At 39.2% G+C, this 25,731-nt stretch overlaps 1 protein-coding gene across 1 annotated transcript in view; it reads left to right on the top strand.

Annotated features, from left to right (window-relative positions):
* Positions 1–25,731, top strand: part of DNAH8 (dynein axonemal heavy chain 8) — a 438,788-nt gene that overhangs the window by 93,666 nt on the left and 319,391 nt on the right. Inside the window, 5 exon segments of the mRNA XM_056137311.1 lie at positions 6,973–7,092; positions 8,818–8,953; positions 12,543–12,730; positions 23,485–23,565; positions 24,926–25,042. Coding sequence (XP_055993286.1) covers positions 6,973–7,092; positions 8,818–8,953; positions 12,543–12,730; positions 23,485–23,565; positions 24,926–25,042 — 642 coding nt within the window.

Raw genomic sequence — 25,731 nt, 5'->3', positions numbered from 1 at the left:
AAGTCATCATGTTTGGTCCATTATCTACTTTCAGCACACATCTCCCATCCCGACCGATTCCTCCAGCCATAGTTTTCTTTTTTTAAAAAAATTTTTATTAGTGAAAAACCATGAGGTAAAGTTACAATGATCAAGTACCCATCCCTCCACCAGGGCCCATTCCCCACCTCCAATGCTCTCTCTCAGTATCACCCCTACCCCCTAACCCCCCCATCCCACCCCACCACTGTTGCAGGGCATTCCTTTTTGTTCTCTCTCTCCTATTGGGTGCTGTGGTTTGCAAAAGAGGCATTGAGTGCAATCATGTTTGGTCTATAGTCTATTTTCAGCGTGCATCTCTCATCCTGGGAGGATCCTCCCAATGCCCTTTACTTGGTGCTCCCCTCTCTATCTGAGCTGCCTTCTCCCCCAGAATGTGCGGCTGGCTTCCAAGCCATGGAGTGAACCTCCTGGTACTTATCTCGGCTATTCTTGGGTGTTAGTCTCCCAGTTTGTTACTTTATATTCCCCAGATGACTGCAATCTTTTGTTTTTACTTTTTATTTTTATTTATTTTATTTTATTTTTATTTTATAAGGTAATTCAAAATATTTGATTACATTTATTATTCAAACACCAATCCCACCACATTACACTTTCCCACCACTATATTTTGGGTATTTCTTTCTTTTTTTTTTTGAACGCAATCTTTCTATGTCTGTCCCTCTCTTTCTGACTCATTTCGCTTAGTATGATACTTTCCACGTAGTACCACTTGTATGTAAATTTCATGACTTCATCTTTTCTAACAGCTGCATAGTACTCCATTGTGTAGATGTACCAAAGTTTTTTTAACCAGTCATCTGTTCTCGGACACTTGGGTTTTTTCCAGATTTTGGCTATTGTGAATAGTGCAGCAATGAACATAGAAGTGCAGATGTCATTTCGACTGTACTTTTTTGCCTCTCTGGGATATATTCCCAGGAGTGGTATTGCTGGGTCAAATGGGAGCTCAATATCTAATTTTTGGAGAATCGTCCATACTCTTTTCCAAAAGGGCTGAACCAGTCGGCATTCCCACCAGCAGTGAAGAAGGGTCCTTTTCTTGCCACATCCACGCCAACACTGGTTGGTTGCTTTTGTTCTTTTGGATGTGGGCCAGTCTCTGTGGTGTGAGATGATATCTCATTGTTGTTTTGATCTGTATCTCCCTGATGATTAGTGGTGTGCCTTTTAGCCATTCAGATTTCTTCTTTGAGAAAGTTTCTGTTCATTTCATCACCCCATTTTTTTGATGGGGTTATATGTTTTCTTCTTGTAGAGTTCAACCAGTGCTTTGATATATCCTTGATATCAACCCCTTGTCGGATGTGTATTCGGCAAATATTCTTTCTCATACTGTAGACTCTCTTTGTATTTTGGTCATTGTTTCATTTGAGGTGCAGAAGCTTCTTACTTTAAGAGACTCCCATTTGTTTATCTCTGTTTCCAGTTGGTTGGTCAGAAGAGTGTCGTCTTTGAAGATACCATTAGTCTCAATTTTGTGGAGCATTTTGCCAACCTTGTCTTCAATGTATCTTATGGATTTTGACCTGATGTTGAGATCTTTAATCCATTTTGATATGACTTTTGTGCATAGTGTTAGGTCGAGGTCTAAGCCCATTTTTTTGCATGTGGTTGTCCAGTTATGCCAGCACTGTTTGTTGAAGAGGCTTTCCTTGTTTCCCTTCACATTTATTCCTTCCTTATCGAAGATTAGATGTTCACACATTTGGGGTTGTGGGTGTGGATATTCCACCCTGTTCTATGGGTCTGCGGCCCTGGCTTTGTTCCAGTACCATGCTGTTTTAATTATTACCGCTTTGTAGTAGAGTTTGAGGTTGGGGAGAGTAATGCCACCCCATATCTTTTCCCCAAGAATTGCTTTAGCTATTCGTGAGCGTTTGTTGTTCCATATGAATTTCAGGAGTGCTTGATCTATTTCTTCGAAGAATTTCATGGGTATCCTTATAGGGATTGCGTTGAATCTGTGTAGTGCTTTCGGGAGTATTGCCATTTTGACGATGTTGATTCTTCCTATCCATGAGCAGGGTATATGTTTCCATTTCCTCGTGTCCTCTTTTATTTCATGGAGCATCGTTTTGTAGTTTTTGTTGTAGAGATCCTTTACCTCTTTAGTTAGGCTGATTCCGAGGTATTTGATTTTCTGGGGCACAATTGTGAAGGGGATTATTTTTTTCATGTCACTTTCCTCTCTCTCATTTGCATATAGGATGGATTTTTGGGCATTGATTTTATAGCCTGCAACTTTACTGTACAAGACTATTGTTTCTAGGAGTTTCTTGGTAGAGGATTTAGGATTCTCGAGATACAGTATCATATCACCTGCGAATAGTGAGAGCTTGATTTCTTCCTTTCCTATCTGGATACCTTTAATGTCTTTTTCTTGCCTGATAGCTATTGCAATTACTTCCAGTACTATGTTAAACAGAATTGGTGATAGTGGGCATCCTTGTCTTGTTCGTGATCTTAGAGGGAAGGCCCTTAGTTTTTCCCCATTGAGGATAATGCTTGCCATGGGTTTATCGTAGATGGCTTCGAGTATTGTGAGGAAAGTTCCTTCAAAACCCATTTTGGTGAGAGTTTTCATCATAAATGGATGCTGAATCTTGTCAAAAGCTTTCTCTGCGTCTATTGATTTGATCATATTGTTTTTATCTTTACTTTTGTTGATATGATGGATTATGTTGATTGATTTCCAAATGTTAAACAATTCTTGCATCCCCGGGATGAATCCCACTTGGTCGTAGTGTATGATCTTTTTGATGAGTTGTTGGATTCTATTTGCTAATATTTCGTTGAGAATCTTCACATCTGTGTTCACCAGGGATATTGGCCTATAGTTTTCTTTGTTGGTGGTGTCTTTGTTTGCTTTAGGTATTAGGGAGATATGTGCCTCATAAAAGCTGTTTGGGAGAGTTCCTGTTTTTTCAATTTCCTGGAAAAGCTTGAGGAGAACTGGCAAAAGGTCTTGTTTGGAAGAATTCACTAGTGAACTCGTCTAGGCCTGGGCTTTTTGTTTTGGGAAGACTTTTGATTACTGCTTCAATTTCCTTGATATGAATGGTTCTATTCAGGTATCTCAAGTCTTCCTGGTTCAATCTTGGGAGATTATAGGAATCCAGGAATTTATCAATTTCTTCTAGGTTCTCTTGTTTCGTGGCATACTGACTCTCAAAGTAGTCTCTGATGATCTTTTGGATTTCATTTGTTTCTATTGTAATGTCCCCTTTTTCATTTCTGATTCAGTTTATTAGGGTTCTCTCTCTCTTTTTTTGTTAGTCTTTCTAGTGGTTTATGAATCTTATTTATTTTCTCAAAGAACCAGCTCTTGGTTTCATTGACCTTTCAGATTATTTTCTTGGTTTCCATGTCGTTAATTTCTGCTCTAGGTTTTATTATTTCTTTCCTTCAGCCATGTTTGGGTTCCTTTCATTGGTCTTTTTCTAAAATCTTGAGTTGTGTGGTTAGGTTATCTATGTAGGCCCTTTCTTCTTTCCTTAGGAATGCTTGCAAAGCTATAAATTTTCCTCTTAGCACAGGCTTTAGCTGCATCCTATAGGTTCTGGTAGCTTGTGTCTTCATTCTCGTTTGTTTCCAGATATCTTTTGATTTCGTCTTTGACTTCCTTCCTGACCCACTTGTTGTTCAACATTGAGTTCTTTAATTTTCATGTGTTTGATTTGTTTCTTGATGTCTATGTGTGATTCGCTTCTATCTTCAATGCATCATGATCTGAAAAGATTGTTGATACTACTTCTATCTTCCTGATTCTATTGAGGTATGTTTTGTGGCCTAGCACATGGTCTATTTTGGAGAATGTTCCGTGTGCACTGGAGAAGAATGTGTATTCTTTCTTTTTGGGGTATAAAGCCCTGCATAGGTCTATTGGCCCTCTCTCTCCTATTTCTTCCTTCAAAGAGAATGTTTCCTTGTTGAGTTTTGTTCTTGTTGATCTATCCAGAGGTGATAAGGCGATGTTGAAGTCTCCAACTACTATTGTGTTGCTTAAAATCTGTTAGCAGTTGTTTTAAGTATTTAGCTGGTCCCTCATTAGGTGCATATACCTAATGATGTATAAGAGTGTGATTTCTTCCTGTTATACGTATTCCTTGATAAATAGAAAATGGCCTTCGATGTCCCTTCTACTCTTTTTCAACCTGATATTTATGTTGTCGGATACTAGTATGGCCACCCCAGCTTTTTTGAGGGAGCTGTTTGCTTGCAGGATTGTTTTCCATCCTTTAACTTTGAGTTTGTTTGCTCTGGCTGTTGAGATGAGTTTCTTGTAGACAGCAGAATTTTGGTTTCAGTTTCTGGATACATTTTGCCAGTCTGTGTCTCTTGATTGGTGCATTTAGACCATTGACATTGAGAGAGATTATTGTCATGGGGTTTTGTGCCATCTTTCTGTAGCGGTTGGTTGTGTTTATAAGTGTTTTCCTTCTTATCTTACAGGACCCCCTTTAATCATTCTTTTAGATTTGGTTTTGAGTCTATGAAGTTCCTGAGCTGTTGTTTATCTACAAAATGGTGTATAGTTCCATCGAGTTTGAGTGAGAGTTTAGCTGGATAAAGTATTCTTGGTGAGGCATTCATTTCATTGAGTGTTTTCACTATATCCCACCCCTGCCTTCAGGTTTCCTCTGATAGGTCTGCTGCGAATCTAAGGGGTGCTCCTTTGTATGTGACTTCCTTCTTTAACCTTGCTGCTTGTAGTATTGTGTCTCTGTCCACAGCATACATCCTTCTGACTATGATATGCCTTGGAGTGCTTTTGTTAGGGTCTCTTTTAGCTGGCACCCTTCTGGCTCCTTGGATCTCGATGTCTGCATTCTTTAACTCTGGGAACTTTTCAGCAATGATTTCTTTGACTGTGGCTTTTTCATTAGGGTTGCCTTCCTGTCCTTCTGGTACTCCAGTTATTCTAATGTTGTTTCTCTTGGCGTTATCCCCTAGGTCTCTGATTCTCCTTAGAGCCGTTTTGAGGTCTTTTCCCATTGCTTGTTGTTCCATATGGGATTTCTGTTGCTCATCTTCAAGTTCACTGATCCTGTCTTCAGCTGTATTCATCCTACTGCTAAGGGCACTTACTGAGTTTTTAATTTCATCTACCGAATCCTTTATTTGTGAGACTTCTTTTTGTAGCTTTTTTCATTTCTGCTCTCATTTCTTCCTGTATTTTCTCGACTATATGTTCTATTGTTTCTTTTATTTCTTCTTTTTGTTTTCTGGATATCTCCTCCATTGATTCTTTGAGTAGATCCTTGAATATCCTCTGCTTTGTCTCTGAATTCTTTATCAGAGAGAGCATATTTGTGGATAAACCCAGTTGAGGATTCGGGGATCTTTCTTCGTCTTCTCCTTGTAGTGGAGATTTGTTCTGTTTCTTCGTGTTGTTTTGATTGTTTAGTGGTAAAACCCCGAAATTCACTAGTACTGTTCCCTCTTATCGTGGGAAAGGATTCTGGATAAGGTCGGTCAATGGTGGTCACCCTTCTCCCTTCCTAGAGTCTGATCATGCTCTCAGGCATTTTTCTTTGGCTTATGACGGGCATCTAGTGAAGCTTTGGAGGAGGTGCTCTTTTAATATTGGGCTTGTACAGGACTGGAGCGATAGCACAGCGGTAGGTCGTCTGCCTTGCACGCAGCCAACATGGCCGACCCGAGTTTGATTCCTCCGCCCCTCTCGGAAAGCCAGGCAAGCTTCTGAGAGTATCTCGCCCGCACGGCAGAGCCTGGCAAGCTCCTTGTGACGTATTCGATATGCCAGACACAGTAACAACAAAGTCTCCAATGGAGACGTTACTGGGCCTGCTCGAGCAAATTGATGAACAACGGGAGGGCCTTTACCTTTACCTTTACAGCTTCTTTGCATTCAGGTCTTTTATTAGAATTGGAGTAGGCCAGTGGATTATTGTTATTTATTATATTGTAGTTGAGGTGGCCAGAATTTTTTCCACAGAATTAGGTGATAAAGGCTGGGATGAAAGTCCAGAGTGCTGGGAGTGGGAAATATAACTGCAGCCACATGAGTGGCTGCCTGCCCCGGAGAAGGCCACGCCCACTTTCGAGGAGGCCAGCAGACTTTTGAGGAGGCCACACCCCTACAGTGGTGGCCACTCCCCCAGCGGGTCCAGATGCTAGTCCACAGACCTGTTGGGGAGGGGTGGCGACTAGTTGGGCTGGCACTCGCTGGGGAAGTGGAGGCAGGTGCCACAGGCTGGGGTCCTGGCAGCGTCCAGCCATAATTTTCTTAGTGATTCCTTCTCTATTCCATCTGCCTTCTCCCCTGTGCTCACAAGGCAGGCTTCCAGCTATGAAGCAATCCTCCTGGCCCTTCTATCTACTGTCCTTGGGTGTCAGCCTCATGTTGTTATTTTATACTACACAATGAGCACAGTCCTTCTATGTCTGTCCCTCTCTTTCTGACTCAGGAAATGTGCATTGTTGAAAGGATGAATGTTGGAACATTTTATAACTGAAACTCAATCATGAACAACTTTTATCTATATATATCACAGTGATTCAATTAAAAATTATCACCATCATAATGACAATAATAGCGAAGTTTTTATTGACAATAATAATTTTAATGACAATAATAACAAAGTTTTAAAAACCCTATCTTTTTAAGTTAGCGAATAGAAAAGCCCAAGTTTATAGATATGTATTTGGGGATCTGGAGAATATTATAACATATTTTAGGGATAAAATGCTGGAAAAAACATGGAGTGGAAAATGAGATTTTAGAGAGTATCAGAGTGAGACTTCAGAACTTCATCTGTGTATGAAAAAAACACTTAATGGTAAACATTACTACAAAGGTAGCAGTATGGGTTTTATTTTTACTTTTTCATCGTTTTATCATACTGGGCCCGCTCGAGCATCATTTTAAATTTCAAACACTAATACCCGTTATTTTAATCACAGCTTTATCTTTCTCAAAAAGATGACCCTCCACTTGCTCGCAACATGCCTCCTGTAGCAGGAAAAATCCTTTGGGTGAGACAGCTCTATCGCCGGATAAGTGAGCCCATCAACTATTTCTTTGTAAGCCAGTAGTTTAGTTTTAATCTGAGGAATGTATGGGTTTTATATCCCAAAATGTATTTTATTCTATCATGTATGAGTCCATTATAAAAGAGCTAATTCTTTTTTAAGGCAAGGAAAGCATAATTTATGAATATGCTTGAAGGTTGATAGTCACTAATTTGAACAGCTCTCAGCTAACATTTTAAAGGTTCTTAGAGATAGCAAACTAAAGCAGAAGAATGTAGAATGAGACCAGGTCCTCAAATAATGTATTTTCTTTAAACATTGTTGAGAATCAAAAAGGATCCTGGCCAACACAGAACAATGAGAGAAATGACATTATTGGAGTATCTGCTTGACTGATAAAGGTGAACATGCATTTTAATAACTTATCCCCCAGGCTAGGAACGCGGCTCAAGTGTAGAGCCTTGCATGTGAGATGTGCTGGATTCCATCCTCTCCAGTGCGTGGTACCTCCAACCAGTGCCAGTAATGGTTCCACAGCAACCACAAAATAAAATAAAATAATCACTGAGACCACAGAAGAGCATCAAATCCTTATGTCCTTAGGTTATTTAAGCTCTGGAAAATACCACAATACTCTTAGATCTTGTTGATATTCTGGAGTTGCCAGTTTCTGTTTTCTGAGTTAAGGTTTTTTTCCCCTTTATTAGTTAAAGAGACAGAAAATAAGGGAAAGTTGAGTTCCTTGCTGCTCTGCATGCCTAAACATAAAACAAAGTAACTAGTAATAATAGTCTTCTTTTGGGATTGATTTTTGGTTTTGGGGCCACACCCAGTGCTACACCCAGGGGCTATTCCTGCTTCTGCATTCTTGGCATGTTCCCGGGGCCACATGGGATTCCAGAGATCAAACTCTGATTGGCTGCAAGGCAAGAGCCCTACATGCTGTACTATTGCTCTCTGTACACAATAATAGTCCTGTAAGTAATTTGTTACTTAAGCATTATCAAATTTTAGTTTTTTGGACTGATATATCTCATTGCTCTCTCCTTCTCTGTATTTGGTGATTTGTGGTCACTTGGTGCTCACGGGTCTATGTGGTACAGGGGTCATGCCTGCAGAGCCTGGACTCCAGCCCTTGCAGGTACTTCCCCAGCCACTACTGTTCTCTTGTTTTAAAGGTGAATTAAACCCTGGCATTAGACACAAGTTTAGACAAGATATAGTTGATTGTCTCCATGGCGGCAGAGCAGAATTTTACCGCTTTTGACCCATGTTAGTCAAAACAATAATTTGCATTTTTGTTTCATAATTTGTGTTTCTGCTTCTGTGTGATTTTTTTTTCAGTGTTGGAACTGAAAAGTCACAATTTTCAGTTATTTTCAATTATTCACAATTCAGGATAAACGAGGCCCTTGTGTTTTGTCGAGAAGAATGGGGCAGGGCCAGAGAGATAGCACAGCAGTTAAGGCTCTTGCCTTGCACTTTTGCTGACGTGCCAGGAGTGACACCTGAGCACAGAGCAAGCCCTGTGTACAATCTTGTGTAGTCCAAAACAATATTTTTTTAAAAAGCATCAGTAATAGGGGGAGAACAGAGAATTGGAATGTTCTCCAAAGTAAAGTGTTTTCATTTCCTTGTAATACTGCTCTTTGTGAAACAAAATCTAAGGGTAACGATTATTTGATGTTATTGTAAATACAAACTTGTTGATTGAGCCATGAAAATAATCAGCAATCTTTTAAAAATAAATCTCTTTCTTTTTCCACGTCAAAACAGAAAAATTCAGACATTTTATCAAGTCCAGAAGGTAAAGCTGTTATTCGCCAGTATAACAAAATCTCCTACGTTCTGGTGGAGTTCGAGGTGATCTATCACACAGCCTGGGTCAAAGAGATCTCACAGCTGCAGTATGGTGCGTGTGTGTGGGCAGTGTGGAGGGGTGTCGCAGGGAGAAACGGGCTTGGAGTGAGCTCATAGTTCGGGGCAATTCTTTTACAGACTTTTCATATGATATTGAAATGGCTAGGTTCATATGTGGTAATGGTACAATTCTTTAAAATTTAGTTATTAATTTATGATTTTATGAGTGAAAATTTATTGACTTTAAAGTAGAAGTACTTAGATTACATCTGACTTTCTCCTGAAAGATTAGAATTTAAAAATAAATATCAAGGGGGCTGGAGCAATAGCACAGCGGGTAGGGCATTTGCCTTGCACGCGGTTAACCCGGGTTCGATTCTCAGCATCCCATATGGTCCTCTGAGCACCGCCTGGGGTAATTCCTGAGTGCACATCCAGGAGTAACCGTTGTGTCACCCAAAAAAGCAAAAAATAAAAAAAATAAACACCAAGATTTATATCTTTTTCCACAGTTTCACGAAGTTTTTATATATTCATGTTTTATCATGATATTGACTCAAATTTTAGTCTCAGTGAGGAGAGAAAGAATTGAGGTTTTCCTCCCACAGTATTCAACTCCTTCCTCCATTCTTTCCCTCCCTCCCTCCCTCCCTTCCTTCCCCTCCCTCCTTTCTTCCTTTTCTTTACCTCCCTCTCTTTCTTCCTCCCATCTTATCTTTATTTTTCCATACCTCCCCTTCCTTCCCTTTATTTCTTTTTTCCTTTATCCTTTTCTTTCTCCCACTTTCCTCCACCATCCCTCTTTCTTTAGCTTTTCATCTTTCCACTGTCCTCCATCCATCTCTCTGTCCCATTCCCCCCCTTTACTCTCCCCTTCCTTTCCTTTATTTCTTTCCTACTTCCTCTATCCATTTTCTTCAGTTATCTATCCCTTTTCTTTTTCTGTTCTCTCCCTTCACTCCTTTCCTTTTCCCATAACTGAATTAAACTTCAATTTTGACTTTGTGGATTAGGGCTCTGTGTAATTTCTGAAAGACAGGTTCAATACAGGTAGAGGTGGGAGTTGCATAATAGATGTAGAAATCCTCCTTAGAACAGCCATCATTCACACATACTTAGAACAGCCATTATTCATGTATGTCAGCACCATGTGTCATGTCATTCTTCTGTGATTTCAGTTGTTTGTCATCTCAGATTCCCAGCTTTGTTATATCTCAATATTATGGTCTTGTTCATAAGCTTAGTAGGATTCTGTCTGTTGGTAGACAGGTTTTTTCTCCAATGGCAGAATTTCCACTTCAGCAGAGCACAGGGCAGACACAGGCGGCGGCACGCATCCTGTGGGCATCACTAGCTGTGAGGTGAGAGGGACCATTTCTACTTCCGCTCCTGGTTCTAGAACACGTCTGTTATAGCTGCAGGAGCAGCAGTACTGTGTTGACCACATTCTGTGTTGCCCGAATTCTGAAGGACAGGGTCTCACCTCGTCCCTCTCATCAGGTGCTTTCTTTTTTTGAGAATGTGCAGAGATCCCATGCGTACTAATGAAAATCACAGAGCAGCTCTCTCAAAGGAGCAGCCAAAGAAACGGAAAATTTACATCATGGAAAAGGGCCAGAGATAATTACACAACTGATATGTGGAGCCTTTACTCTTTTGCTTCAATGATGCCACACTCTTTTCCACATGGGGATTTTGTTGTTGTTGTTAAATCCTGCTGATTTCTTCTCTTACCTATTTACGACCAAAACCAAATTCAAGTCACCTGTCTCACGCAGCCCTTCCTTACTCCTGACACCAAACAATGTCTTTCCCCTCCGGAGTGTTCCACACATTTTACCTGCAATCCTCTCTCCTTGACACTTATTGCTTTATAGACTGGGCTTATCTCCCTCCACATTCCAGATTGTTCTCTCTGTCTGTTTCATCTTTGTACCTTTTCAATGACGACAACTGGTTAACACTTACATCGTGTTTACTATCTAAAGACTTTAAATGGACAACTTCTTTTAATTCCATGGCAGCCCTGCGAGGAATTAAAATTCCTTCCACAGGGGAGGAAGTGAAAATAGTGAGAGTAATTGTCTGAGTCCGCACAGCAAGGCAGTGGCTGAGCAGGGGTCCAAATCAGTCTTGCATGTACACAGCCTCGGGAACCTAACTGCTCTGCAAGGCTTTTTGTTATCACATGTACGTGACAACAGTTAATTGTAAAAACTTGACAATATTTTATTTTTGAAGTCTAACCTAGAGCCTAACACATGCAAGGCAGGTGCTCCACTGCTGAGCTATATTCTTGACCCCTGAACTCTGTAAGAATTTTGAATAACAATTGGGGGCTTTTAAAGTTAGTTGCTCTAGAATCTGGTGTTGAGTTAAATGAAATGTTTCCTTAATCCTAGAGGAAATTTCTGGCTCTTATAAAGGCTCTCAATAATCTCTTAGTGGTGGGGCTGGAGCAATAGCACAGCAGGTAGGGCGTTTGCCTTGCATGCGGTCGACCAGGGTTCGATTCCCAGCATCCCATATGGTACCCTGCTTACCTACAGGAGTAATTCCTGAGTGCAGAGCCAGGAGTAACCCCTGTGCATCGCTGGGTGTGACCCAAAAAGAAAATCTCTTAGTGGTTTGCTTATCATTTTGTCCTTTCAAGAAAGGTCTCAATAGCCTCAGGGAAGGCCCCATTTAAAAACAATTACAAATAGATTGAGTAAACGGTTTTCAGCTGAAAACGTCATGCCACACTATCACTAAGAATCAGATGGAGACTGATTATTTTTTTCTGATTAATGAAAGGGATTTTTCCCTCAATGGCTATATATACCATTTTATTTTACTAGAACTTTGCTATGAAGTAATGCATGGCTTGAAAGATCCATGTAAAATTCTCATGTTAGTAATATTTGTTAATATAAGATGTAATTCAATCTTACACATACTGGTCTATTAGTGTGTTGCTATTTTGCCTGTAGAGGTAATTTATGTTAGGATAACAGGTAATCAAAGGCCACTCAGCAGAATCATTTGGGGTTATATATTCCAATTCATAATGAAACCCATATCCGAAAATGCCCATTTATATGAATGATGCTCATGTTAATAACATAAATGCAGTATAGAAAACTCTTCCTCTGTATTATAAGAATTCACACTCATCTCTCACAACTTTCAATTCTATGTTTAGTAAACATTTCCTACTGCTATTGAGCCTCATGATCGGGAATTGAGGACGGATATTTAATTCAGATAACCCTTAAGGAAAGCCAGTTGGGAATTCGCATAGAAAGGGTTTGAACTCTATTAGATGTGTCCTAATAGGTGGCTGTGCATTTTCCCTGGGGGGTTAAGCCACTATAAAAATGTGTAAAAAAAAAAGTGAATGTGTATCCCAGCTCTTTATAATCCACTCAGAAGTGATTGTTATTCATGACAGAGTGTCATTGTCTTCCTCTGGGTTTACCTTTATGGCTTGTGCTCCTCTGCATTAGTTGTGTGGGTTTTGAGCACTGACCCCGTGTCAGACACGTGCCTTTGCCCCTGGAGTTTCTGAAATGCTTGTGCTGCTGAAGGCAGACATATAAACGGGAGGAAAAATAGAAATTAATTTAGACGAAGTCATGGCTGCCTTTTTTCATTTGTAGCACTACAAGCCACACTCTTTGTGCGCCATCCAGAATCAGGGAAGTTGCTAGTTAATTTTGATCCCAAAATTTTGGAAGTTGTGCGGGAAACCAAGTGCATGATAAAATTGAAGTTGGAAGTACCAGAACAGGCAAAGAAAATGTTAAAAATGGAAAGCAAATTAAAATCAGACAAATTACATTTGCAGGTAAGATAGTTTCACTTATTCTTTCTTTTCTTTTCTTTTTTTTTAATTAGTGAAACACCATGAGGTACAGTTGTAGACTTAGAAACTTTTGCGCTTGGGTTTCAGTTATACAATGACGGAGTACCCATCCCTCCACCAGTGCCAATTCTCCACCACCAATGATCCTAGTAGCCCTCCCACCCCCATACCTCGTCCCCCCACCCCACCCCGCCTCTGTGGCAGGGCATTCCCTTTTGCTCTCTCTTTCCTTTAGGGTGTTGTGATTTGCAATAGAGGTTTTTGAGTGGCCATCGTGTTCAGTCTATAGCCTACTTTCAGCATGCATTTCACATCCCGAGTGAGTCCTCCGAACATCCTTAACTTGGTGTTCCCTTATCTATCTGAGCTGCCTTTCCCCCCAGCATGTAAGGCCAACTTCCAAGCCCTGGAGCAGACCTCCTGGTACTTATCTCAATTATTCTTGGGTGTTCAACTCCCATTCTGTTACTTTATATTCCCCAGATGAGTGCAGTTTTTCTGTCTGTCCCTTTCTTTCTGACTCATTTTGCTTAGCATGATACTTTCCATGTAGAACCACTTGTATGTAAATTTCATAGCTTCATCTTTTCTAACAGCTGAATAGTACTCCATTGTGTAGATGTACCAAAGTTTCTTTAACTAGTCATATGTTCTCGGACACTAGGATTTTTTCCAGATTTTGGCTATTGTGAACAGTGCAGCAATGAACATAGAAGTTTAGGTGTCATTTCGACTGTACTTTTTTGCCTCTCTGGGATATATTCCCAGGAGTGGTATTGCTGGGTCAATTGGGAGCTCAATTTCTAATTTTTTGAGAATCGTCCATACTGTTTTCCAAAAGGGCTGAACCAGTCCGCATTTCCACCAACAGTGAAGGAGTGTCCCTTTCTCGCCACATCCGCGCCAGCACTGGTTGCTTTTTGTTTTTGTGAATGTGGGCCAATCTCTGAGATGTGAGATGATATCTCATTGTTGTTTTGATCTGCATCTCCCTGATGTTTAGTGATGTAGAGCATTTTCTTATGTGCCTTTTTTGCCATTCGGATTTCTTCTTTGAGAAAGTTTCTGTTCATTTCATCACCCTATTTTTTGATGGGGTTGGATGTTTTCTTCTTGTGGAGTTCAACCAGTACTTTGTATATCCTTGATATCAACCCCTTATCAGATGGGTATTGGACAATATCCTTTCCCATTCTGTAGACTGTCTTTGCATTTTGGTCACTGTTTCTTTTGAGGTGCAGAAGCTTCTTAGTTTAAGATAGTCCCCTTTGTCTACCTCTGTTTTCACTTGTTTGACCAGAGGCGTGTCATCTTTGAAGATACTGTTTGCTTCAATGTCGTGGAGGGGTTTGCCAACTTTGTCTTCAATGTACCTTATGGATTCCGGTCTGATGTTCAGGTCTTTAATCCAGTTTGATCTTACTTTTGTACATGGTGTTAGGTAGAGATCTGAGCCCATTTTTTTCCCTTCTAGCTGTCCAGTTTTGCCATCACAATTTTTTAAAGAGCCTTTCCTTGCTCCACTTCACATTTCTTGCTCCCTTATTAAAGATTAGATGATCACATGTTTGGGGGGAGATGTCAGTATATTCAACCCTGTTCCATTGGTCTGTGGCTCTGCCTTTGTTCCAGTACCATGCTATTTTAATTATTACTGCTTTGTAGTAGAGTTTGAAGTTAGGGAGGTTGATTCCTCCCATTTTATTTTTCCCAAGATTTGCTTTGGCAGTTTGTGAGGGCTTATTGTTCCATATGAATTTCAGGAGTATTTGCTCCATTTCTTTGGAGAATGTCATGGGTATCGTTACAGGGATCGCATTAAATTCATTCAATGCTTTGGGGAGTATTGACATTTTGACGATGTTAATTCTCTCGATCCATTAGCAGGAGATATCTTCCATTTTCTCGTGTCCTCTTTTATTTCCTGAAGTAGCATTTTGCAGTTTTCTTTGTACAGGTCTTTTATTTCCTTAGTTAAGCTGATTCCTAGGTACTTGATTTTCTGGGGCACAATTGTGAACGGGATTGTTTTTTTCATGTCACTTTCTTCTCTCTCATTATTTGCATATAGGAAAGCCATGGACTTTTGGGTAATGATTTTATAGCCTGCAACTTTACTATACAAGTCTATTGTTTCTAGTTTCACTTATTCTTAAGAAAGAAAGGTTTTTTTGGGTGTAAAAGGTAAACATATTCCTGAAGTTGTACTGATATGGCATTGAGAAGAAATTTGTTGTTTGTTCACTCTCTTAACAAATTTCAATTACATGATACAATCTTATCAACTATAATCACCATGTTATGTTACCTCCTCCTTCTTGGAGCTGAGAGTTTGTACCCTTTACCAACCTCTACCTTATTTCCTCTAATCCTTAAGTTCCTGGAAGATTCTTTTTGAATTTGGGTTTTTAAGATTCTACATTCAGTATTTACCTTTCTCTATCTGACTTATCTCACAATAACACTGCCCAGGTCCAACCACTTTGTTGCAAATTGTCGTTTCTCGTGACTAATATATACATGTATATAAAACATATATGTAACACAGATATAGATATAGGTCATGTACATATTCCACTTGGGTTGTAAATACAAAAATTTATCACTAAAACTTGACACAATGATATCAAGGAGATACCTCTATATTTTTCTAGAGTTTCATGCTCTCAGAGTTTAAATTTAAATATAAACTGTGAGCTGACATTTTTGTGTGGTATTAGGTCAGTGTACATTTCATTTTGTGGCAGGACACCGTCCAGTTTTCCCAGCATCATTTATTAAAGAAACTCTCCTTTTCCCCTATTGTATATTTCAGGCTTCTTTGTATATTCTTCTTCCTTTTCAAATTATTTGGCTACTGATGCATGGAATATTTCTGGGATTCCTATTATATTTCATAATAGGGAGCAATAGCACAGCGGGTAAGGCATTTGCCTTGCAAGCGACCAATATGGCCAACCCGAGTTCGATTCCTTCGCCCCTCTCAGAGAGCCCGGCAAGCTACTGAGAGTATCTCACCCGCACGACAGAGCCTGGCAAGCTACCCGTGATGTATTCAATATGCCAACCACAATAACAACAAGTCTCATGATGGAGATGTTACTGGGCCCGCTCAAGCAAATCGATGAACAACGGGAGCACCGTGACCGTGACCGTGTTGGTTTTTGATACATTACAATACTATCACACAAACAAAAGAAAATTTGGAGTTAGAGAGCCCAAGTGAAAATCTTATCAGTGATCAGATTTAGACTTATGGATAATGACAATGATGACTGTCACATTTCACAAATACTTTTAATATTGTAATTTTATAGGCTAAGTAACATATATCTTAGAGTATATTTAATCCTAAGGGGCTGGAGCGATAGCACAGCGGGTAAGGCGTTCGCCTTACAAGCGGCCAACATGGCCGACCCGAGTTCGATTCCTCCGCCCCTCTCGGAGAGCCCGGCAAGCTACCGAGAGTATTGGATATGCCAGACACAGTAACAACAAAGTCTCCAATGGAGACGTTACTGGGCCCGCTCGAGCAAATCGACGATCAACGGGAGGGCCTTACTAATAAAAGAAAACGAAATAAAATGAAATGAGTTGGAAATGATTCTTCAGCAGTGTGAGACAAACGGAGCAACATCAAAAAAGATCAAATTATTAGATATGATAGAATTCTCAAAACAGTTTTAAAAAATAAGTTTAATTAGCATAGAATTAACACAGTAACAACAAAGTCTCCAATGGAGACGTTACTGGGCCCGCTCGAGCAAATCGACGATCAACGGGAGGGCCTTTACTTTACTTTACTTTAGCATAGAATTATTATAGCATTTAATGCACTCATGTAAAATGGCCAGTTCAGGAGCTGGAGAGATTGTACAGCAGGCAGGACATTTGTCTTGTACTCGACTGACCTGACTTCCATCCCCAGCATCCCATATGGTCCCCCAAACTCCACCAGGAGTAATTCCTGAGGGTAGATCCAGGAAAAACCTCTGAGCAAGCTGGGTGTATAGTATATTTACTAAAACTAAAACCAAACAAAACAAAATGACCCGTTCAATGGTTTTAATTTATCACAAAGCTCACACAAATGCCACAAGCAATTTTAGACGGTTTTTAATGCTCCCCAGCCTCCATATTTGAATAATTGTTTTCACATTAATTTTCCCCATTCTCCCCACACCTCCTGGAACCCATTTTATGCAAATAAAATTATGTCATCTGTGGAAGGGCTTTTTTAAAAAAAATTTTTATTAGTGAAACACCATGAAGTACAGTTGTAGACTTACAAATTTTTGTGCTTGGGTTTCAGTTATACATTGATCAAGTACCCATCCCTTCACCAGTGCCCATTTTCCACCACCACGGGTACCAGTATGGAAGGGCTTCTTTAGCACAACACAATGTAGACGTTCTTTCATATCATTTCTTGTTTCAGTACAGTTTGTTGTTTGCTGCCCCCCCCCCCCCCATATCTGGTGTCATTTATAGACTACCTCCAGCTTACTGATCTGGTTGATATGAGGTCACTCCCTGTGATGCTTGGGGAGAGAACATTGGCCTCCTGTCTACAAAGCTCTACAAAGCTCTAGTCATTGAGTTATCTCTCCAGCCTTGTTCTGCATTCTTTTTGTAAATATTCTTTTGTTTGGTGACACCACATGTCAGCTCTCTGTTCACCATTTGATGCACATGAGGTGTTTCTACTTCTTAGCTACTGTGGACATATGCTTTCATTCTCTTAGCAAAGCATGATTTCAACCAGGAGTGTGACTCCTGGATCTCAGCCCTCCCGTTGATCATCGATTTGCTCGAGCGGGCCCAGTAACGTCTCCATTGGAGACTTTGTTGTTACTGTGTCTGGCATATCGAATACTCTTGGTAGCTTGCCGGGCTCTCCGAGAGGGGCAGAGGAATCGAACTCGGGTCGGCCATGTTGGCTGCATGCAAGGCAGACGCCCTACCTGTTGTGCTATCGCTCCAGCCCCTGGATTTCAGCAAATTGGTTAAATCTGTGGTTCACCTTTTGAAAACTTGATTGCTGTTTTTCAAAGATGCCATCAGCAATGTGTGAGGGCTCCATTTTCTCCACACCTTGTTGAGATCTGTTAGTGGCTTTCTTTTTTATTTGAACATTATTTTGATGTAAAGTTTTCACTTGACATTAATTTTTTTGGTGGATAATGATATTGAACATCTTTTTATGGTATATTAGTCTCTGTGAATCTTTAGAGGAATGTCTACACAAATCCTTTGTCCACTTAAAAAACTTATTATTCTGTTGATTATTGAGTTGTAATAACTACATATTCTGTATATAAGTCCCTTAAATATATTCTCGCAAATATTTTCTTCTGTTTTGTGAATTTTTCATTTTCTTGATAGTGTGCTTTGAAACACAATTATCTTTAATTTCAATCAAGTCCATTTTCTCTGGTGTTTCTTCTTGTTGCTTCTAGTTTTAGTGTCATATATAAGAAATCCCTACCTAATTTCATATCAGATTTATGCATAAGCTTGATTATATGAGTGGAACAGTTTTAACTTTTACCAAGTTAACTATGAAAAAAAAGAAAATACACCAGACCCCGTTTAGGTGCTCGATGGCAAAGCATCTCCCTTGTAAAAGTTAGCAAATTTGGCCCAGGCATCATTCCACATGTACTCTGCTTGATTTTTGAAGCACCATTAACTCTAGCAACACAACCAAGCACACACTCTTCAGTGAATACTATAACCAACATATGCTTGGGCAAGACTTTAAAAAGAAAGTGATCCCTGGCAAACGAATTTGCAGGCATGGAAACCAAGTGTGTGAGAACCCTGGTCATCACAGCAAAAATGAAAACTAAAGGGAGGGGAAAATTCATCAGAGGAGCGTTATTACTGTGGAAATTTTGGCATCAGTTTCAGAAGTCCTAGGTAATCATCACCCCCAAGAGACTAGTGAAGCCAGTGCCAATTTAAATCCCCCTAATTTTTTTTTAAATTTTTTTTCCCTTTATTTTATTTTATTTTTTTTAAAGTTGTAGATTTACAATTTTTTGTGCTTTGGTTTCAATTATACAATGATCAGATACCCATCCCTCCACCAGTGCCCATTTTCCACCACCATGGATAATATCCCTCCCACCCCCATCCCCCCATCCCCCCTGTCTCTGTGGCAGGGCAATCCCCTGTGTTCTCTCTCTCCTTTTGGGTGTTGTGGTCTGCAAAAGAGGCATTGAGTGGCAAACATGTTCAGTCCATTGTCTACTTTCTACATGCATCTCCCCTCCTGGGAGGATCCTCCAAATCCCCCTAATTTGAGTGCTGACAAGACCTTGGAACCTGGATCTGTTCTAACTCCAGGGAGAACTGAGCAATAGTCCTCAGGAACCATGCAGATACAGGGAGTAATGCATGGAGTAGTGTACATGTGACAGCCGTACTTCATCAACCTCACATACCCTAAGGACAGGGTTGAAACTACAAGGTCTTAATTCAATGCCAGAATATGCCCACCCCCACCCCATCCTCAAATCCCAGAAACCAAAAGGAGGAGCTAGATCTACCTGCCTGTCCCACCGAGACACCTTTACATGATAATAGAAGTCATCGGAATAACAGGTTCATAAATAGTAGCCTGTTAGTATAAAATAATGACCCAGGTAATCAGAAATCTAAAGCTACCTGCCAGCACTCAATAAACTCTAAGAACAATGGGAAAACAAAGGAGTTCTGCTGCCATTGGCTGACAGGGATAGACGTTTCCAAAAACCCTGAGTTCTACCAAATTCTTGAGCAGGGTGGATGAGGATCTCAAATCAACGCTCTATGCAGTGGTAATGGAAATTAAGCAATCACTGGAAGAGATATTCAACCAACTAAAAGAACAATGGATTCAAAGTATGAAAAAATTCATACAAATGGGGTTGGTGGAACTAAAGAATACAATAGCAAGTTATAGCAACAAATTCTAATGTAAGATCTGTATTAGTGAACTTGAAGATAAAACACAAGTCAACAACAATAATGATAAGTTGAAAAAAGTTATGAAAGTGTCAAAAGAAAAGGGAAGTAAAATCATTGTAGAGAATATAAAATACTGGGCTGGAGCAATAGCACAGTGGTAGGGCGTTTGCCTTGCAAGCGACCAACATGGCCGAACCGAGTTTGATTCCTCTGCCCCTCTTGGAAAGCCCGGCAAGCTACCAAGAGTATCTCGCCTGCACGGCAAAGCCTGGCAAGCTACCTGTGATGTATTTGATGTGCCAAACGCAGTAACAATTGTCACAGTGGAGACGTTACTGGGCCCACTCGAGCAAATCGATAAACAACGGGAGGACAGTGACAGTGACATAAAATACTGAATAGATAACAGCAAAGGAACTGATCTCTAAATTAAATCCCTGAATAGGAATACAAGGAGAGAAAAAAGAGAAAGAGAACGAATTGATGGTGGAAGTTCAGAACTTCCCCAGGCTCTGGAGAGAGGCTTCTGTAGTTCCAAGAGCCCCAGATGTAGCAGAAAATGCAGATTCAAATAAAAGAATATCAAAACACATTGTAAAAAACACGGCAAAAACTAAAGAGAGACTACTTATAGCATCAAGAGAGAAAAAAACTGAAGTACAAGAAGAATAATATAAGAGTTACAACAGATATCTCATATGAACCTGCGCAAGCAAGGGAAGAGTACAATGACTCCAAGTAGAGAATGAAAAACGCTTTCAACCTAAAGTCCACTACCCTGAAAAACTGTTACTTATATTTAAGGAAAGGATAAAACATGCTCAGATAAACAAGGGCTGGTGACATTTTCTATAACTAAGGTAACCCTGAAAGAATTATTGAAAGGCCACCTATAAAAAACAAATGACCAGTTTCAAAAACAATTTACCTTCACAAACATAAAAAGGATAACAAATCTTCATATATTAATAATTTCTCCCAATGCCAATGAACTAAACTCTCATATCAATTGACAGAGAGTCTCTGAATGGGTCAGGAAACAAAATCCATCAATATGCTGCTTACAGGAAACACACCTAAATTCACAGGGTAAATACAGACTCAGAGTGAAAGGATGGGAAACAATCATACAAGCCAGTGGTAGACAAAACATGCTGGGACAGTTATACTTAAATTAGCAAATAGTATTCAGTGTAAAGAAAGTAATTAGAGTCAATAATGGACACTGCGTGTTGGTTAAGGGAATAGCATATAAAGAAGCACAATAGCACTGTAGCACTGTCTTCCCATTGTTCATCAGTTTGCTTGAGCGGGCCCAGTAAAGTCTCCACTGCGAGACTTGTTACTGTGTTTGGCATATTGAATACGTCACAGGTAGCTTGCCAGGCTTTTCTGTGCGGGCGAAATACTTTTGGTAGCTTGCCAGGCTCTCTGAGAGGGGCCCGGTCGGTCATTGCAAGGCAAATGCCCTACCCGCTGTGCTATCACTCTAGTCCAGATAAGCACTAACTTGAAAACACATATACGTGAAGTGGAAGTTCATCAAAATTTATTAAGCTTCCACTCACAGACCTAAAAATTACATTGATGGAAACACAACAGTGGTGGGACACCTCAACACTACACTTTTGATCAACCAGATGGAATATCAGTAAAGACATAAGAGCCCTAAATGTGAGTTAAAAGAACTGGGTTAATGAACATATACAGGGCCCAACCATCCTCAAAAAGCTGAATACACATTTTTTAGTACATTTTATAGTACATTCTTCAGAATATATCACTTACTAGGGAATAAATCAAACACACATAAATTTGCAAATATAGAAATCATGCCAAGAACACTCTTCAACCAAATGTTGTGAAGATAAATACTTACCACAGTAAGGAGATGGAAAGCTCCAACATTTGGAAACTGAACAAAACACTGCTATATAACAATGGCATCAAACGGGAATCAAAGAAAATAATAAAAACCTTTCTTAAAAATAATTTGAGTAAAGAAACAAACTATCAAAATCTGTTATTTTGACATAACAAAAACATAAATGAAGTTAATAGCAAAATCAACCTACATTACACTTTTCCTAAGAAAGAAGAAAAATCTCAAATCAACAGCCTAAATGCAAGTCTTAAACACCTGCAGAAGGAACAACAAATAAGTTCCAATAAACAGTAGTAAGAATCAAAAACAAAGTAGAAATCAGTGATATAGAAATCAAGAAATCAAGGGCCCGGAGCAATAGCAAAAGCAATAGCATAGGTAGGAAGTTTGTCTTGCATTGCTGCCTACCTGGCTTTGATATCTGGCATTCCGTATGGCTCCCAAGCCCGCCAGGAGCACAGAGCCAGGAGTTAGCCCTAAGCACAGTAGGCTGTGGCCCAAAAGGCAAGGGATAAAAATAAAAGGAAAAATCTAAAAGCAAGAAAGGGCCTGGTTCTTCAAAAGGAAAAACTAGATAAACAAATCTCTGACTTGACCTGTGAGAGGGGAAAAAAAGAGAACATGTCCGAATAAACTGGATCAGAGATGAAAGGGGGGAAATTCAATATACCCTTCAGAAATTCAAGATATTGTGAGATTGTACTATGAAAAAGTTTATGCTGTTAAAACTTGAGAACCTAAAAGAAATGGACAGATTCTTAGAATCATGAAATTTCCCAAAAGTGTGCAAAGTGGAAATAGAAAACTTGAACAGGCCAATCACAAGCAAAAATTGTGAATCACCCTAAGAACAAAACATAACAGGCAGGTGTAGATCTAGCTTCTTTCTTTTAGTTTCTGAGATTTTGGTCTAGATGGGTTCACTGCTTCTTCAAAATTCCAAACAGAAATTCTTCAATGAAGCTGACATTAAAACTAAAACCCAAATAAGATATACTTATAAAAGAAAAATTTCATATCAATTTCCCTGATTAATATAGTGCAAAAATCCTCAATAAGCAAACTGAATTCAAGAGCACATCAAAAAGATTATATAATATGATCAAGTGGGATTCAGAGATGCAAGGGTGGTTTGACATAAGCAAATTAATTAATAGAATATACAACATCAATTTGTATTTGTTTTGTTTGGGGACAACACTTGGAGGTGCTCAGGGCTTATTCCTGGCTTTGTGCTCAGGAATCATTCCTGATGGGGCTCCATGAGATGCAGGGGATGAAACTTGGGTTGGCTGCGTGCAATCAACCCCCCTACCTGCTATACCAGTCCCTACATCACATTAATTTTAAAAAGATAACAATCACATGATCATATCAATTGATGCAGAGAAAGCACCTTTTTAAAGTAAGAAAACTGATTTAATTCTTCAAAAAAATTTAACTTTTATTAAAATACCATGATTTACAAAGTTGCTCACAATACAATTGTTTCAGGTATACAATATTCTAACACCAGTCCCACCACCAATGTGCCTTACCTCCGCCAACGTCTCTAGTTTCTATCCATACCCCAAGCCATTAGCAGGCACTAATTAATTTACTTTATATTGTTTATTACAGCATATATAACACTGCTGCTAAAATCATGGCCTGAGCATTTACTGAGCTGTTAGGTGTGATTTGGGCTTTCTGCATTGCTGTTTTCATTCATCGCACTAGTGGGCTTCTACTCAATTTTTCCATCTAATGTTTTTCACCTGGGAGGTCAGCTCTGAAGTTTGGCTGTGTTTTGCAGCCAAAAGAAAGGTGTAATGAAGCCTTCCTAGTGCAAATCAAAATAAGGATGAATATTTCTTTTAACAAATGAAGTAAACCATGTCATTTTTCTCTTTAACAGGGTCTTCTGCAGTATTATGATGAGTTATGTCAGGAAGTGCCTACTGTATTTGTAAATCTGATGACCCCTAAAATGAGAAAGGTTGGTAATGTCAAAGATTTATTCTGACTTTACTGTTCTTTAAAATTAAATTCTGGTTCTATGGATTATGGATGTTAGAACATTTGGTCTTGCCAAGACTTGACCCTCTGGGCCAGTTAAATTAAAGAATATTTTTCTCCAGTCACCATGAAATTATAACGTTACTCATGACTGGATTTTCAGGCACATGACGTTTCAATGCCAATCCGTTCATCAGTGTCCACTTCCTTCCACCTCCTCCTTTGCTTCCCGCCTAGCAGTCTGCCTTGTTTTTTCTTTATATACCTGTTTGCAATGTGATTTACAGCACTATTGCTGAGAGGGCTTCTTATATAACACAGTATCACCTTTCAGCACCACTTCCCTCCACCAGAGACACTACCATTTCCCTGTCCTATCACCAAGTTTCCTCAAGTCGCATGTTTCCTACTGAACACCAGTTCTCATGTTGTTGGTTCACATTGTCTTTGGATATTCCACCATTATGTTTCTTTATGTACCTTATAAGAGAGAGATAATTCTGTGTCTATTTCTCCCCCTTTGACTAACTTCACTAAACATGATATTCTCCAGCCCCTCCATGTAGCAGCAAATTTCATTATTTTATCTTTTCTTTTGGCTGAGTAATATTCCATTGTGTTTCTTTATCTATTATTTAGATCTATTATTTAACACTTGGGTTGGTTTTCAGATGTTGGCTATGGTTGATAGTGCTGCAAAGCACTACATTTTGCTTTTGGTTCTTCGGGTATATACCAAGAAGTGGGATTGCTGGGTCAAATGAAAGCTCAATTCCTAATTTTTTAGGAATGTCCATATTGTTTTCCAGAAAGATTGGACCAGTCAACATTACCATCAGCAGCTAATCCAATAGCTATGATTTTCCTATAAAATTGTTTCTTTTTTTCTTTTTCCTTTTTTATTGTACCACCATAAGATAGAGCATTACACAATCATTCTCATGATTGTGTTTGTCAGACAATGTTCCAACACCCATCCCTCCACCAGTGTAATTTTCCATCACTAGTATCCCTAGTTTCCCTCCCATCCCTTCAAGCCACCCCAACCCCAGCCTGCCTTTATGGCAGGCACCTTCCCCCCTCATAAAATGATTTTGTTCAAGTTCTGTTGCCTTTGAAAAACAACTAAATCTAAATAATGAACAATCAAGAATCCATGATTTTTTTCATGAGCAACCAGAGATGAATAAAAAACACAAAATAATTTTTATTAGGTATAATGGAGGATAAAACTAAATAAGGAAACACATAGTATTTTCAATAATAAAAGAAAGTCTTTTATGAATTAGTGTGAATGTCCCTGCTAATAATGGAAGTTGCCATATTCCTTATTTTTCTAGGTGGAATCTGTGTTGCGACAGGGGCTCACAATATTGACGTGGTCATCTTTAACACTAGAAAGCTTCTTTCAGGAGGTTGACTCAGTGTTGGATATGTTCAATCAACTTTTAAAGAAGGTATGACCAGTAAAAAATTTTAAAATAATATGTTTATACATATAATTAATACTCAAGTTTTAAGTAATGGTTTATCTATGAGAACTCTTGAAATATATAACTTTCACCTAAACACCCATTAAATTAAATAAAAACACCTTTTCTTTAGTACTCTGGTGCTTTTTCATTTAGTAATCCCTTGTCCCTAAATTATTTTACCTTCGATACAGACAAATGACAATTTATCTCCATAGCTTAATCTAAATTACATTAAACCAAGTTATCTAAAATGGGATCATTTAGACTGTGAAAGACAGCATTGAGGAGTGCTTCAATATGAGTATGAGGACTCCTAATGTAAATTTGCTGAGACTATGCCATCTAACTGGACACTTGATTTCTTACATGTTTGCTGCAAGATAGTGTAAATGTGTTTAGATATGGTCGTCTGTGATGGTCACCTGATGTAACAGACAAAAAAACCTTAGAGGGTTGAGAGTCAAAAAACCTAGATTGGCTTCTGTAATATTTCCTAGCTATGAGTTTCTTCCTGGTTACTTTACTCTTCTAACACCTGGTTTCTTAAACCCTAAAATTTGGATCATGATGACTCATGTGATAAAGGGAAAATTTTAGGAGAATAATTAATGAGGTTACCACACATGATGCAATTCAATGAAACTTCAGTTTCATGTCTAGTTTTCTTTGAA

Source organism: Sorex fumeus, unplaced genomic scaffold, assembly GCF_029834395.1.
Source record: "Sorex fumeus unplaced genomic scaffold, SorFum_2.1 ptg000123l, whole genome shotgun sequence".
Taxonomy (NCBI): domain Eukaryota; kingdom Metazoa; phylum Chordata; class Mammalia; order Eulipotyphla; family Soricidae; genus Sorex; species Sorex fumeus.
The sequence above is the reverse complement of the archived record's forward strand: the minus strand, read 5'-3'. Positions and strand labels throughout refer to the sequence as shown.